The sequence below is a fragment of the Dreissena polymorpha genome, chromosome 3 (assembly GCF_020536995.1).
Source record: "Dreissena polymorpha isolate Duluth1 chromosome 3, UMN_Dpol_1.0, whole genome shotgun sequence".
Taxonomy (NCBI): Eukaryota; Metazoa; Mollusca; class Bivalvia; order Myida; family Dreissenidae; genus Dreissena; species Dreissena polymorpha.
Window position 1 is genome coordinate 151,741,120 of NC_068357.1, and position 17,140 is coordinate 151,758,259.

The window sequence follows — 17,140 nt, forward strand, 5'->3', positions numbered from 1 at the left end:
TTTGTTAATCTGCTCCAGTTATTGACTGTCATGAATTTGTGTCTTAATATTACTGATTTAGTCCACAATGTTAAAGGTATCAAAATAAAACATCATCTTTTGAAAAATCTTGAATTTGAAAAACTGCCAGCCCACCATTTTGGGGATTTTTCTCCATTGGTTACCCATGTGATCAACAGCATGAATCCTGATCACTATGTTATAGAAACAGATGACAAAATTCTCCCTGATTATATAAATGTGCAATATCTCCTAGCTAGAATAACATTTGACTGGTCTCTGGACTGTCAAGCTTGTATTTGGCATGATGACTGTGTTCCCATTCTGTTTAGATAACCAAAAAAGTTATAATAACAACAGACATTACCATGATTACATGCTTTTAAGTAGACTATGGAGTTTTATTGTTCAATAAAAATTATATTTCAGTGAAAAATATGAACTGTTTAAGACATTGAACATGTTTGTAGAATATTCACAAAAATTGTTTTTACAATTAATCCATGAAAAATATCATTTATACCATTATTTAGCTATCAATTAATACAATTTCAGCGATTTTCTTCCTTCTTTATTAAGCACCGGAAAACGGCACTTTCCCAATTAGGAAAAAACTACAAATTTCCCAATTGCTGTAAAAAAAAATCCCAATTGAAGGTTGAACAAAAAAAATTTTTTTAAATAACATTTAGTTTCCCTATGCAGCTCTATGGCTTGAACCTAAATGAATATATTATTGACAGCTTGACAACACTTATTGGTAGTTATCAATTTTAAAGTATTTGGGAGCAAACAATCAAATACACCAATTTCCCAAAATGAAGAATTCATGACGCGAATTTTACCAATTTTAAGGGGTTTTTTTGCGCATATTTAATGATACCAATTGGGCTGGTAATGGCACAGGTAGTTAGCGTGTGGCTATGATATTAACTAGTGAAAACATCATTTTGAATGATAAATTATCATATCATAAAGAAAAATCAACTTTTCTGGAAAAAAAAATTCACTATCAAATATATATATAGCAAGGTATCCAACTAGAAATCATCCGAAAACGGGGTGCATCGTTTTGAAAATCCATTTATTCCTCAATTTTGCAGCGATTTTCATGAACCCGGTCTTATTCAACGCAGAAATGAATTTCCTTTCTGGAAATGTATATATCTTGTTATATTTCTACACATGCTGGGTCAAATTTTAAGAAATAACGCGATACACAATTCGCTTGACTCGGTTAATATCGATCAGACCGTATTTACACCCCCATTACCATTGGTAATGGGGGCTATATAGGAGTCACTTTGTCGGTCGGTCTGTCTGTCTCGAAATTTCATCCGATCTTCACCAAACTTGGTCACAAGTTGTATCTAGATGATGTATAGGTCAAGTTTAAATATCAGTCATGCCTTGTCAAAAACTAAGTCACAGGGTCACTTAGTGTGTTTTAAACCGAAAGTTTGTCCGGACCATAACTATGTCATTTATCGTTAGATTTTAAAATACTTAGTTCATTTGTTCACCATCATGGGACAGCGTGTCGTGTGAACAAAGTACGTCAACATCTCAAAGGTCAAAGTCAGCCTTGGAGTTCAAAGGTCAAATGCATGTCCGCGCCATAACTTTATCATTTATTGTGAGATTTAAAAATCATTTGGCAAATTTGTTCACCATCATTGGACGGTGTGTCGTGCGAAAGAATTTTGTCAATATCTCCAAGGTCAAGGTCACACTTTGAGTTCAAAGAAAGGTGAAATGCTCATGTCCGGGCCATAACTTTATCATTTATTGTGAGATTTTAAAATCATTTGGAAAATTTGTTCACCATCATTGGACAATATGTCACGCGAAAGAGTTACGTCGATATCGTCAAGGTCACACTTTGAGTTCAAAGATCAAAAATGGCCATAAATGAGCTTGTCCGGGCAATTACTATGTCATTCATTGTGAGATTTTAAAATCATTTGGCTCATTTGCTCACCAATATTAGACAGTGTGTCGCGCGAAAGAATTACGTTGATATCTCCAAGGTCAAGGTCACACTTTTAAGTTCAAAGGTCAAAAATGGCCATAAATGAGCTTGTTCGGGCCATAACTATGTTGTTCATTGTGAGATTTTAAAATCATTAGGCACATTTGTTCAGCATCATTGGCCGGTGTGTCGCGCGAAAGAATTACGTTGATATCTCCAAGGTCAAGGTCAAACTTTGAGTTCAAAGGTCAAAAATGGCCATAAATGAGCTTGTCCGGGCCATAACTATGTCATTCATTGTGAGTTTTAAAATCATTTGGCACATTTGTTTACCATTATTGGATGGTGTGTCGCACGAGACAATTACGTCGATATCTCCAAGGTCAAAGTCACACTGTGAGTTCAAAGGTCAAAAATGGCCGTAAATGATCTTGTCCGGGCCATAACTATGTCATTCATTGTGAGATTTTATAATTACTTGGTACATTAATTTGTTCACAATCATTGGACAATGTGTCATGCAAAAGAATTACGTCAATATCTTCAAGGTCAAGGTCGCACTTGGAGTTCAAAAGTGAAAAAAGGCCATAAATGAGCTTGTCTGGGCCATAACTATGTCATTCATTGTGAGATTTTAAAATGACTCTGTACGTTAATTTTGTTCACAGTCATTGGACAGCGTGTCATGCGAAAGAATTTAAGAGTTCAAAGGTCAAAATGGCCATAAATAACAATGGCATAATAATTCTTAAAAATCACCATTTAGATTCTCTTGTTTTGTGAAGACAGCTTGCAAAATAGTCTGTGTCAATGCAGCATGTGGGGGTATATGTCACGTCTATGACAAAGCGCTAGTTATGAATGAAATTTCCAGTTGTAAAGACACACCTTCGCATTGGACCAATGAAATCACTTGTGTGTTTAAAATGTCACTTAGTTGAAATGTATGTAAACAAAGGTTTCAAAATGCGCTGGACAGTTAGTTTTGATGCATAATGCAACGGCAAGCACGGTAAGAATGTTTTTTCATACGTTTTATTAGCTCATCTATTTTTTGAAAAAAAATTATGAGCTATTGTCATCACCTTCACGTCTGCGTCGGCGACCTCGGCGTCAGGTTAAGTTTTGCGTTTAGCCTTTAGGTCCACTTTTCTCATAAAGTATCAATGCCATTGCATTCAAACTTGATACACTTACTTACTATCATGAGGGGACTGGGCAGGCAAAGTAAGATAACTCTGGCGTGCATTTTGACAGAATTATGTGCCCTTTTTATACTTAGAAAATTGAAAATTTGGGTTAAGTTTTGTGTTTAGGTCAATTTTATTCCTTAAGTATCAAAGCTATTGCTTTCATACTTGCAACACTTACTAACTATCATAAAGGGACTGTGCAGGCAAAGTTATGTAACTCTGACTGGCATTTTGACAGAATTATGTGCCCTTTTTATACTTAGAAAATTGAAAATTTGGTTAACTTTTGTGTTTAGGTCCACTTTATTCCTAAAGTACAATGTATCAAAGCTATTGCTTTCATACTTGCAACACTTACTAACTATCATAAGGGGACTGTGCAGGTAAAGTTATGTAACTCTGACTGGCATTTTTATGGAATTATGGCCCTTTTTTTAATTAGTAATTTGAAAATTTGGTTAAGTTTTGTGTTTTGGTCCACTTTACTTCTAAAGTATCAAGGCTATTGCTTTTAAACTTCAAATACTTTCATGCTATCATGAGGGTACTGTACCTGGCAAGTTGAATTTTACCTTGACATTTGAATGACCTTGACCTTACTAAAATTGCCATTACTTCTTTATTTATGATTAGATTTAATTGATACTTTGACAAAACAACTCTTACCTGACATGCCACAATAGACTCCACCCAAACCATCCCCCACGCCCCCCCCCACCTGAATCCCCCCCCCCCCCCATTTTTTTTTTTAAAGATCATCTAATAAATGACCACCACACCCTTACACTATACCCCCCCCAACCCCCCCTTCCCAAACAATTTTTTTTTTTGAAACATGGTTAAAAACACACAAAAAAATTGTGTTGAAACATGGTTAAAAAACACAAATATAATTTTTTTTTATGTATTATTCTATTTTTGAAATACCATCCAACCATCCCACCCAAGAATCCCACCCCCCCCCCAAAAAAAAAAAGTAATAAAAATTTTGTTTAGCATTTTTTTGGCATTTTTGGAAGATAATGTAATAAATGACCACACCCCCACACTATACACCCCCCTCCACTCCACCCCTCCCTCCTTTGTGATTGAAATTGAGATAGGCCCCTTCACCTTTAAAAAGAAAAATAGATGAGTCTTCTGCACCCGCAAGGCGGTGCTCTTGTTGAATAATGGTATTGAGGTTCGTGAACTTTACAGGGAAAATGCCCTTTACTCCGTGAAGATTTCAGTCATGAATACGGTCTGATCGATGTTAACTAGGTCATGCGAGTTGTGTATCGTGTTTTTTCTTAAAAGTTGACCCAGTATTTGTAAAAATAATGCAAGACATATACAATTCCAAAAAGGAAATTTATTTCTGCGCTGAATAAGACCAAGATCATGAAAATCGCTGCAAAATTGATGAAGTAATGACTGTTCAAAACGATGCACCCCGTTTTCGGATGATTTCGAATTGGATACCTTGTTATATATATATTTGATAGTGAATTTATTTTTTTCAGAAAAGTTGATTTTTTTTCATAATATGATAGTTTATCATTTAAAAGGATGTTTTCACTAATTAATATCATAGCCCCACGCTAACCACCTGTGGGTATTGGTACTTTTTCCAATTTGGCAAAAAAAATGGCTGTCTTTGTATCATAATACTTACCAATGACGTTTTTAGCACCTATTTTGATATAATGAAATGTATAACATTATTGTGTGTGTGTGTGTGCATGTTCGATCTATCGTACAATTTTTTGTAAAGATTTATTGTTTTGGGTGTTTGATCATTTGTTTATTACTAGGGGTTATAGAAAAGTAGATGTTCACCAATGGCTCTGAAACACATGAAAATGTTTGTCCCATGACCACGTGTGAGATACATTTTTATCATACTTACAGGGGTTTTTTTTTAAAAAGGGGAAGACGCTGGACGCTGGGTGAAAGGGGAAAATAGAGTACGAAAGAGACATATTTGGGGAAAAAATAAAAACTGTTTTAATCAATGTCTATAACTTATCTACCCTGATTTCAGGGGGTTTTCAACACTGTCTGTGCCTCCGGAAAATGGAGACATTCCAAAAGCAAAATAAAACGCCCCATTCCCAATCAAATCTAGATGACATTTTTCCCAATTAAAATACTGAAGTTTTCAGTCAAAATCATAAAAAAAAACGTTAACAAACACTAATGACATTTAGAGTGACTTCCCCTTATCCATTACGTTACATAGCATGCGCTTAACGACTCAGATGTCAGGGTTTTTGGGGGTTGTGGGGAATGGGACGTTTGACAAGATTAAATTGAAATAGAATTGAGATATTATAATCATGAGACACATCTTTCTATTAAAAAAAAATAATAATAATAATTTTTTAGGGGGAATTTTCTGGTCAGGAAAGGGGAAAAAACCAGTCTTGTTCAATGGGGGAAGACGCCGATATTCGGCGTCTGTTATATAAGGTAAAAAAACCCTGACTTAGTAATCGTCAAATATACTCTTTGTCAATCCTTTTTATGCCCCTTGATCGAAAGATCAGGGGCATATTGTTTTTGGCCTGTCTGTCTGTCATTCATTCATTGTGTGTGTCCCAAAACTTTAACCTTGGTTAAAGTTTTGAACTTTTGCAATTACTTTTGCATTATTGAAGATGGCAACTTGATATTTGGCATGCATGTGCAGTGATAATTTTTCATGTGCGTTTTGCGTTATTTGCGCATTACAATTACCAAAAGCGCATGTGACAAAAATGTCTGCGTCTAAAAAAGCGCATTGATTCTCAAGAAAGACAAAATCGGAAAGATACTTGTCAATACATAACACAGCCCGAATTTTTCCACATTTTATCGGAATGCAAAAGGTGATTTTTACTGTAACACAGGCTATATGTGTACTACGTCATTCGTATCTGCGTTTCATACTGGTTCTCTGCTTTGTGCGTGAACTATAAAATTGAATAAGACAACGTAGAACCATCCAAACGTTGGCATCTGCTTTCGCTTTCTGAACTGTCAAAATGCCACCAAAAAAACCCTGTCAAGATCAATTACTTTTGAAGGCTACATTTGGAGTTGCCGAAAGTATTAAGCATGTAGCATCATCCAAGAGTGTCAGCGAGGCAAGTACATCAAGTCACCTTCACTTTCGTATTTTAACCAACTATAAGTTATTTGCCATTTAGGCAACAACTTTTTCAAAATAGTAGATGTACTTGCCTCGCTGATGCTCTCGGATGATAATATAACAAACTCGAAACTCAGTGTTAATGTTTTGTGTTTTTAGTTATAACAGTTACTTTTAGAAATAAAAATGTTTATGAATCATTAAAAATGCGTTGATTTTTCAAGTTTTTTTATTAAAAATTTGAAAACCAAAAAAGCTAATTGTTTTTGGAAAAAGCCCATTGTTTCAGAACATGTGCACTTTAAAAACATATTGTTTAAAAATGAAAAAGTATAACTGATGTGTATCTCATAGAGCTGCACATTTTGTGTGGTGAAAGGTCAAGGTCATCCTTCAAGGTCAAAGGTCAAATACATGTATATGGTTTCAAAGCGGCGCAATAGGGGGCATTGTGCTTCTGACAAACACATCTCTTGTTCCTTTAATTTTTGCTGCAAAGACAGTGTTTGCAAAATTTCCTGACCAGCACGTTTTCTGAAAAAGTTGGTCTAGTTACAGCCGAACTTCTGAACATATAGTCAGTCTGTCCGAAAACTTTTTTTTTACATTGGCCATAACTTTTGCAATATTGAAGATAGCAACTTGATATTTGGCATGCATGTGTATCCCATGGAGCTGCACATTTTGAGTGGTAAAGGTCAAGGTCATCCTTCAAGGTCAAAAGTCAAAAAATACAATCCAAGGGAAGTAATAAGCTTTAAAAGGGATATAATTTCTAAACCTGCCAAATGATATATCGAAATTTTATTTCAAAGCGGCGCAAAAGGGGGCATTGTGTTTCTGACAAACACATCTCTTGTTCAATCTTGCAATGTTTTATTTGGTCGGTAACTATTGAAACATACTTTTGTGGAAAACCTGCACTTTTTAGTGCGGTTTGTGAAAACTGACAAGGAATATTTCGTTTTCACTTGCATAGATATTATTTTTACCACATGCACAGAGATCTATTACCTTTAAAGGTCTATAAACATCAGGACATACAGTTTTCAATCTTTTAATTTCAGGACATCCGAAAGTTTTTCGGCAAAACGCCTGTCAAAAACGATAAACCTTCAGAAAAAAGTAAACCAGAGCTGACAAAAATTAAAAATGGCAAAGATAGACCTGAACAAAAATACGTGGACCTTACAGAGGCAATGGATGTTGATGATTTTCAAGATGAAAACGGGAATCGAAAACAAAGTAAGAAAAAGCAGGATTCAAAAGACAAGATTAAACAAGAAAAGAGAAAATCTTTAGAAAAAGATCAAACTAAAGATAATATGCACAACAAGGAGAAAGAAAAACACAAAGATAATGACAAGAAAAGCAAAAAGAGTGAAAAGGGCACAAAAAAGCAGCTGGATTCAAGTACATCAGAAAAGGATGAAATTGATGGTGAAGCAGTTACAAAAAAAAGTAAAGCAAAGAAACGTAAATTGGAGGTATGTTGTTAAGTTAATAAATATTATTGAAAAAAAAAATGTTTTCGGGAATTTTTCACCTTTTGAAGACCAGATGGGTCTTATCAAATTCTTATTGTGAAAAGAGGGTTATCTAAAGGGTAGCCTTGTTATAGTGCTGTGTTGCCTTATTATAGTGCTGTATTGCCTGATAAAAGTGCTTTGTGGCCTGATTATAGTGGATTTACAGTAAGCAATATTGCTGTATATTGACTTGAAAACATTTTTGTAATGCTTGCCAAGATGTATCGACAATATGGTGGGCCACAATACTTTAACGATCAAGACATTCTTGAAAATGTAAAGTCTGCGCCTTGGTTGTATTAAAAAATTAGCTTTGTGATCTGATGTATCTTAATTCTTATATACTGATTTTATATGGACTTCTCTAATCAGATATCCAGTGATGAAGAAGTGATCAATGTTGAAAACAACCAAGATGATGAGGACGATGATGAGGTCATAGTTAAGAAATCACAGCTGAAGAAAAAAGGAAAGAAGAAACCTAAACTGTTTGATTCAGGTACACTGCAGGTTATATTTAAAAAAATATATAAGAATTTTTCACACATTGTTTTCTCCCCTCCCCCCCCCCTCTCCTGTCAAAGAAGCTATGGTATGTTGCTTGGCTTGTTTCTGTCGGTCGGCTGGTTTGTTTGTCCATAGACATATGTTTCAGGGGTGTCAAAGTTCAGGATTATTCCTGATTTCAGGATTTTGGCCCTCAAAAACTGCTTTTGATGTTGATATAAATTAGAGGATTTTTGTTGTGGTATTTAAAGATTTTTGTCACAAAATGTCATTTTTAACATAAATTATTTAATTTGACATATTGTTAACACAGTTAACATAATTAAATATATAATAATTAACCCTTTTTTGGCACTGGCCCCCCACATGCTAGGCTTAATTTCAGGATTTTAGATTTTGGCCAATTGACACCCATGTGTTTCTTTGTCATATCTAGAGAATGCTTTAACTTGCAACGGTTTAAATTGATATACATGTATGCCTATCTATTTTCAGCAAATAAAATTGTAGTCTTTGAATGACCATATTTGTTTGTAAAATATTGAAGGTTTAAAGTTATGTGCGTAAATGGGTTTCGCATGTTGAGCACTGGTCAAAATTGTTATGTTCACAATTTTAACTCTGAATTCAAAGTATACATTAACTGCCTTCGACACTTACAGGAGTCAGAGGCTCCTTCAAACGAGACTCGGACTCCTTGTTTTTGTGTCAAGGAAGTTGATGGAACTCCTACAAAATCATCTGTGAATTATAAATAATTTGTTGAATTTCTTATTCATTTCGCAAGATCAGAATGTCTAAATTTTTGCTGATCCGAACAATATGCCACTCTACATTCTGCTTGAACACAAAAACAAAACAATCCAAAATTATTTATTTTGGTTCCCTGTCCAAGTGGCACAGACTTTAATGTGTAGTGTTAGGGGAACACCAGTGTTGGACACTAACTTATCTTAGTAAGAAGTCCTTTGGACTTCTTAATTTAGTTGTTTTTAGCTGAATTTTCAATATTGTTGTAAATGCCTTAAATGGCAAAATAAATTGTGAGACCTGGTCACATGGGCTTTAATCAATGATTATCTTTTTTGTTATTCCATTTTTTATTTCCATCGTAATATATTTATTACATAATTGCAGAACATATAATGTATGAAATACATAGTTTTTAATATATTTGTTTCACATTTTTCTCGATATAATTATGATACAAAGCATCAGTGAAGACTATGGTTGGTGTGAATAAATATGTTTTAAGGTTCACCAACATGGAATAGAATCACAAAGTTACATAAATATATGGATAGAAACACAAAAACCAAAAATAAGAAAAAGAAAAGTGTATGTTGCTTTTGGGTAGGTGTACCTATGTTACAAATGTCCAGTGAGTATAAAATATATGTAATTTATTTTGTGTTGTCGCTATTAACTCCTCGAGTTTAATTCGATTATTAAAAAAAGATACAAAAGCATCTATTTGCGGTGTTGCTTTTTCCTGTTTGCATTTAAAGATAAAATATTTAGCCAATAATATTATGGAGTTTATAACGTGTGCATTTTTGGAGTCGGCTATGGTAAAATTACAGAATGATATTTTTGCAAAATTTAGTTCAATGTTTTCTAACCTTTTCAATTTCTTGTCAATAAAGTTTTTGATATCCATCCAAAATGTTTGGATGAAGTGACAATCCCAGAATACGTGAATATTCGTTTCTGAGTACATATAACAAAAATCGCATAAGGTTGACGGAACGAGATGGCATTTATGTATTATGTTATCAATGATTATCATGAAATTGATTTCTGCACAATAATTAGAATATTCATAAAATCATACAAAAGTTTGTGCTATTTAGTGTTGACATTCCCTTATAATTTTCAAATCAAGATGTCTTAGGGTGGGGTTGGGAATACTTGATTTTCTCTTGTTATTATTTGAATATTAGCAGCTTAGAAATCTTATACTATTTAATAAATAGTTTGAATAACCAGTGTTTTGTGACAGCTTGATGTTTCAATGAAATTCCATGTATGTAGAGCATCTTTGAAGTGAACCAAGTGATTTCAATAAGATCAATGTATTAATAGAAGGGTATTTCTCCTTCAGACGAGGATGAAGATCCGATCCCAAAGGAGAAGAAGGCAAGGAAATCCAGGAAGATTGTCCACGTCGGAGGTTCAGGTAGGTTTGTTGGAAAATGGTAAGGAAATTAGAAGTACATCAATTTATGATTTTCATATAAAAATAAAATTATTATCTGTAAATTTTCCTTAATATTGTACAGTTACTTAGAGAAACAAAATTTCTGCACACGATATTGCTGAGAGTGTCTTTTTGAATGATTCTTTTTACTTTTTGATGGACATGAAATGCATGATGGCACATTTGTGATTGTAAACAATCAATAATTATTTTCAAACAATTTCATCTCTTTGCATTTTCAAAGTACATATGCTGCAATTGGCTAAAAAAATCACAATTTTGAACAGTTCCTGACCTTTTTTTTCAAAAAATGAGGGGGCCATGGCCGCTTGACAAAGATGAGAAAAAAGCTGTAATTATACCTCCATTACTGGTAATGGGGGCTATATAGGAGTCACTTTGTCTGTTGGTCTGTCCCGAAATTTCATCCGATCTACACCAAACTTGGTCACAAGTTGTATCTAGATGATGTCTAGGTCAAGTTTGAATATGGGTCATGTCAGGTCAAAAACTAGGTCACAGGGTCACTTAGTGTGTTTTAAACCGAAAGTTTGTCTGGACCATAACTATGTCATTTATCATTAGATTTTAAAATGACTTGGTACATTTGTTCACCATCATGGGACGGTGTGTCGTGTGAAAAAAGTACGTTGATATCTCCAATGTCAAGGTCACACTTGGAGTTTAAAGGTCAAATGCTTGTCCGGGCCATAACTTTGTCATTTATGGTGAGATTTTTAAATCATTTGGAAAATTTGTTCACCATCATTTGACGGTGTGTTGCGCAAAAAAAAATACGTCGATATCTCCAAGGTCAAGGTCACACTTTGAGTTCAAAGATCATAAATTAGCTTGTCCAGGCCATAACTATGTCATTCATTGTGAGATTTTAAAATCATTTGGCACATTTGTTCACCATCATTGGACGGTGTGTCACGCGAAAGAATTGCATCGATATCTCCAAGGCAAAGGTCACACTTTTAGTACAAAGGTCAAAAATGGCAATAAATGATCTTGTCTTGACCATAACTATGTCATTCATTGTGAGATTTTAAAATGACTCTGTACATTAATTTTGTTCACAGTCATTGCACGGCGTGTCATGTGGAAGAATTCAAGAGTTCAAAGGTCAAAATTGCTATAAATGATAATGGCATAATACTTCTTAAAAATGGCCATAAATTAGATTCTCTTGTTTTGTGAAGACAGCATGCAAAATAGCCTGTGTCAATGGGGCACGTGGGGGTATACGTCACGTCTGTGACAAAGCTCTAGTTTTATAATTTAACACATGAAAAATGCCGTTACCGGGTCAGACTAGCATAAGCATAAGACATGATCAAGCTATCCTATAGCATTGTCCCTCACCATGTAGAGTGGTCGAGTGGAATTCACATCCCTTTTACCAATGGACGCTGCCCATTTGAGCTCAATCAGAAATGAAAAAACAAACTGCTTTGTACTTGTATAGATGGTTACACAGAGGAAGAAATTCCAGAGCCAAAACCAAAGACAACATTTATGGACAAGTTCTTGGCCAGTAAGAGCCCCAGTAAAGACACTGGCTCATCAAAAGCATTGAAACCAGAGCCTGCCAAGAATCTTGGGACTGCAAAGAAACCAGAAGAAGTTAAACCCACCGTCTCTGCTTCAGCTTTCTTTGGAGACACTAGCATTCATCGGGTGGAGAGAAAAGTGATGCCAGCTAAGAAGGTACTACTAAAAATATTTACTTTTTTTAACATTTGATTTGATGAAATGAAAAAATATGTTGTATGTTTTGCAATCATTTTGCTTAATTGGTTACTAGCCTTTATTTAAAGTTTCTTTTACTATAACAGCACTCCAGCTAGCAATAAAAAGCAGTGTGTAATGCATATAATCAATTTGGATATTGTGTCTAACTTTCCAAAGCCTTGTCAGATCAATGCTTTAAACTCATGCAGCTATAATGCTGGAGTTTGATTGTCCCTATATTTAATGAGGTTTTTAAATGAAAATCTTGGCCGTTAGATTGGGGCTATGTTTTACTGCATGGTGGTCTCACAGGCATACCGGCTTGCATTTAAGCTTTAATTGATCAATCATGAATAAATTTTGGAAAAAAGAAGCGTGCCTGGGGACTTTGATGGGGATTGTGTTTGGGGCGTGTTGGGTCAAAGTCACTGTGACTTATAAACAAAATACATTTTCCCCTGTATAACTTCAGTTTGGAAGGAGATATTGTTTTTAAGTGTTGTGTGTATGTAGTTTACATGAAGACCTATTTTGGTATTTCTCTTTGGGCTGGTTTGATCAAGGTCAAGGTCACACGAACTAAAAATAGAAAAACAGAAAACAGGTGGTTAAATTAAATTTAATTTGAGATTTCCTTGTAAACCTCGGCAAGCATAAATTAAATAGCCTACCTCTATTCATGGCTAAACTTGTACCTGTTCTTCATGTGACCCTTACATCTGTAAAACATGACTGAAAGCACATGCAAACAAAATCTTGCCTTAATGGTATTTTTTGTTTTAAGGAAGTATGTTCTTTGCCAAAATCCAGTTTAGACGGAAAGTGTGGTCCTTGATTAGCCTTTGCGGTCTAATCTGGGACAATACTTTACCCACATGCATTAAGCCCCGTTTTCTCAGAGTAAGGCTCTTATGTGAGTCGTGTTCTGAGCTGAGAAAACTGGGCATAATGCATGTGCGTAAAGTGTTGTCCCAGATTAGCCTGTGCAGTCTGCACAGGATAATCAGGGACGACACTTTCCGTCTAAATTGGATTTTTGCTAAGAAAAGACTTCATTTAAATGAAAAATGTCATCAAAGCGGAAAGTGTCATCCCTGATTAGCCTGTGCGGATTGCGCTGGCTAATCTGGGACGACAATTTACGCACATGCATTAAGCCCCATTGAGCACGGCTCATATATGTCTTCCACTACAGCCTGTAGGGGAGACCATTGTTGACCTAGAGCTGCACAGCGATGATGAGTTTGAACGCACCCTGGAGCTTATAGATGAAGAGGAACTCACTGGATTGAAGGTGGGCAGTCAGGGGCCATTGGCCCAAAAATATTCTACAGGGCACTGGTTCTTATCAAAGATTTAATGATAAATTTAGACTATGGTAGTGATGGATGTTACTACAGGTTCACATTCATGGCACTATTTCTTATGTTCTTTAATGCATATTTACAGACTTGGTAGCATTTTATTGCTTTAGTAATAGTGTATATGAATTATGGGAATTCAGGTGCATTCTGTCCAGCTTCTTATAGCTTTTACAGAACTGTTACAACTGATTTGTTTGATTAAAACAAACAAACATTGGTGATCTGCATGTAAAAGATTTCTGGATAAGGATTAAAAATTTCTGAAATTAACATATCGTTATTTGGATTTTTAGCAAAAATGAATCATGATGTAAATCTTTGTACAATCTATTAGAAGACAGGTCTCATAAGTACAAACATATCTCAATCCATAAGTGGGTGACATTGTGCTTATTTAAAGCACACACCCAGATATATAAGCACAACTGTCTCTGTAAGTTGGCATCATATTGATTCTGCACATGCAGTGTCACATAATAATGTTTCATAATTAATTTGCCATGTTTATTGAGTAGTGCTTGATATTTTATACTTTCAATGTTATCGTATTTTCGTAATCTTTTCATTTCTCTTTAGTTCCAATACTGCAAGCTTTAAGGTAGTTTCTATAGTGTTGTAAATATATAGTACAATGCTCCATTTAAGTATTCAATTTGTGATTGTGTTAAAATAATAACAACATTAGTGTAATATTGGTATTTCTTTCATTCCAGAAAATTGACAGTAAAGGAACTTCAGGTATTTGTTTTTAGTAATATTTATGTTTTTCAGTCATCTTTGAAATATCATTGTAAAATAATGCTGTTACTGACTTAAGTTATATTTGAAACTTTATTCTCATTTGATGATACTAGTGATAACTGCTTTTCACTATGTACATGTGTTAGTGGGAAACTAATATTCATACAGTTGACCACTTATGTTTGTGGATCTGCTTTGCTACAAATCCAATGGTCAACATTATGTAAAAATCCAGTGGCTTCTATGCAAGTCATTAAGACAACTAACCACAAATTAAGCAAACACAAAATAAGCCAATCTTACAATCCGCAACATTTTATATCAACAAAATAAAAATTATGCACTGATAAATTTACAATCCTGCTATTTAAGTAGCAAGAAGTTGCATAATGACTGATTTATCAATATCAGTAAAAAAATATAGGTAAAGATTCATAGACTGCCTTTTTTTTAGCTCACCTGTCTCGAAGTGACATGGTGAGCTTATGTGACCGTGTGATGTCCGGAATCCGTTGTGCGTGTGTGCGTGCGTGTGTCTGTCAACAATTTGTTTGTGTCGACAGTAGAGGTCACAGTTTTCATCAAATCTCTATGAAATTTGGTCAGAATGTATATCTTGATGAAATCTGGGTTGGGATTGTATTTGGGTCCTCTGGGGTAAAAAACAAGGTCAAATAATAGAAAAACCTTGTGTAGACAATAGAGGTCACAGTTTTCATCCAATCTTTATGAAATTTTGTCAGAATGTTATCTTGATGAAATCTGGTTTGGGATTGTATTTGAGTCATCTGGGGTCAAAAACTAGGTCACTAGGTCAAATAATAGAAAAACCTTGTGTAGACAATAGAGGTCACAGTTTTCATCCAATCTTTACGAAATATGGTCAGAATGTTTATCTTGATGAAATCTGGGTTGGGATTGTATTTGGGTCATCTGATGTCAAAAACTAGTTCACTAGGTCAAATAATAGAAAAACCTTGTGTAGACAATAGAGGTCACAGTTTTCATCCAACCTTTATGAAATATGGTCAGAATGTTTATCTTGATGAAATCTGGGTTGGGATTGTATTTGGGTCATCTGGGGTCAAAAACTAGGTCACTAGGTCAAATAATAGAAAAACCTTGTGTAGACAATAGAGGTCACAGTTTTCATCAGATCTTAATGAAATATGGTCAGAATGTTTCTCTTGTTAAAATTTGGGTTGGGATTGAATTTGGGTCATCTAGGGTCAAAAACTATGTCACTAGGTCAAAGTTTAAAAAAACTTTTGTAGACAGAAGAGATCACAGTTTTCATCCAATCTTTATGAAATTTGGCCAGAATGTTAATCTCGATTAAATCAGGGTTGGGATTGTATTTGGGTCATCTGGGGTCAAAAACTATGTCAATAGGTTGAATCATAGAAAAACCTTGTGTAGACAATAGAGGTCATAGTTTTCATCTGATCTTAATGAAATATGGTTAGAATGTTTATCTTGCTAATATCTGATTTTGGATGGTATATGGGTCATCCGGGGTCAAAAATTAGGTCACTGGGCCAATTTTAGTAAAACCTTGTGTAGATGAAAGAGGTCACAGTTTTCATCACGTCTTAATGCAATTTTTGTCAGAATGTATTACTTAATGAAATCTGGCTTGGGATTGTATATGGGTCTGATAGAATTTAAGTTGATGTATCAAGGTTAGTCAGGTGAGCGATTCAGGGCCATCATGGCCCTCTTGTTTATAATTGGAACAATGTCAGCACTTACCTACAAGTGAATCTGAAGAGAGCTATAAAGGACCAATATAGCTTTTTTGTATCTGTCAATATCTGAGCCTCATTCTGGAAAAACGGTGCTTAATGCATTTGCATTAATTGCAGTCCAACTCCACATAGGCTAATAAGGGACGACACTTTCTGCTAGTATGGTCTTTAATGTTAATGGGAAGGATTTTTTTCTAACAAAACTCCAGTCTAGACGAAAAGTGTCGTCACTGATTAGAGTTTGCAGACTGCACAGGCTTGTCTGGTACAACACTTTAAGCACATGCATTAAGCCCAGTTTACCCAGAACAAGACTCATTTAAACATTTGATAATGGTGTGTCCCTTGTTGCAGATAAGCTCAGCCTCTCCAGTAAGTTGGCCAGCAAGGCGAGGGATCAATCTGTCCAGTCTCCAGAGAAGAAACCCCTCATACTGGCCCCTGATACACCAGTCTCCAAACAGGTCTGTAATACATCTTGTGTTCCAACACCATGCATGCATTGAAAAAACATCATTCAACAATGTAAACTGAGTTGTATTTCCAGCTTGTTTTTGATAGTAAGCATGCAGTTAAATGAAGTCATAATATATATTTTTCATGATGTTATTTAAAGTTTTTTCATTCTTTTTGTACTGTTATTCTCCCCCTACCTATGATTTCAATAGGACAATATGTCAGTTACAGGCATAAGCTTCTGTATATAGTACTGGTTAACCAGCTATGTGGAGAAAAGTGTGAAATGGTAGACTGACTGTAATGATAAAACTGAATACCTTTGACAATTGAAAACAATCCAAAAAAAGCAATTTATCATTTTTTTTGTAGCCTCATTTCTTTGAAAACTGTATTTTCTATCCCTTTGCAGCTATATTTATCTTGCGCTAATTAATTCATGGGTAACCAGATGTGCACAATATAAAGAGAATTTTTTGATCACTGATCATCTAAAAGTGTATGCTTGTTTCTTTTGAGGATATAAAGATGCCAATTGATTTGGGTCAACATGTCAAATATCAAGGTTACTTGTGCTT

At 34.8% G+C, this 17,140-nt stretch overlaps 1 protein-coding gene across 1 annotated transcript in view; it reads left to right on the plus strand.

The window, feature by feature from the left end:
* LOC127872691 (replication factor C subunit 1-like) overlaps positions 1 to 17,140 on the plus strand; it is a 45,320-nt gene that overhangs the window by 14,124 nt on the left and 14,056 nt on the right. Inside the window, 7 exon segments of the mRNA XM_052416022.1 lie at positions 7,348 to 7,767; positions 8,182 to 8,308; positions 10,421 to 10,495; positions 11,988 to 12,229; positions 13,449 to 13,547; positions 14,331 to 14,355; positions 16,461 to 16,570. Coding sequence (XP_052271982.1) covers positions 7,348 to 7,767; positions 8,182 to 8,308; positions 10,421 to 10,495; positions 11,988 to 12,229; positions 13,449 to 13,547; positions 14,331 to 14,355; positions 16,461 to 16,570 — 1,098 coding nt within the window.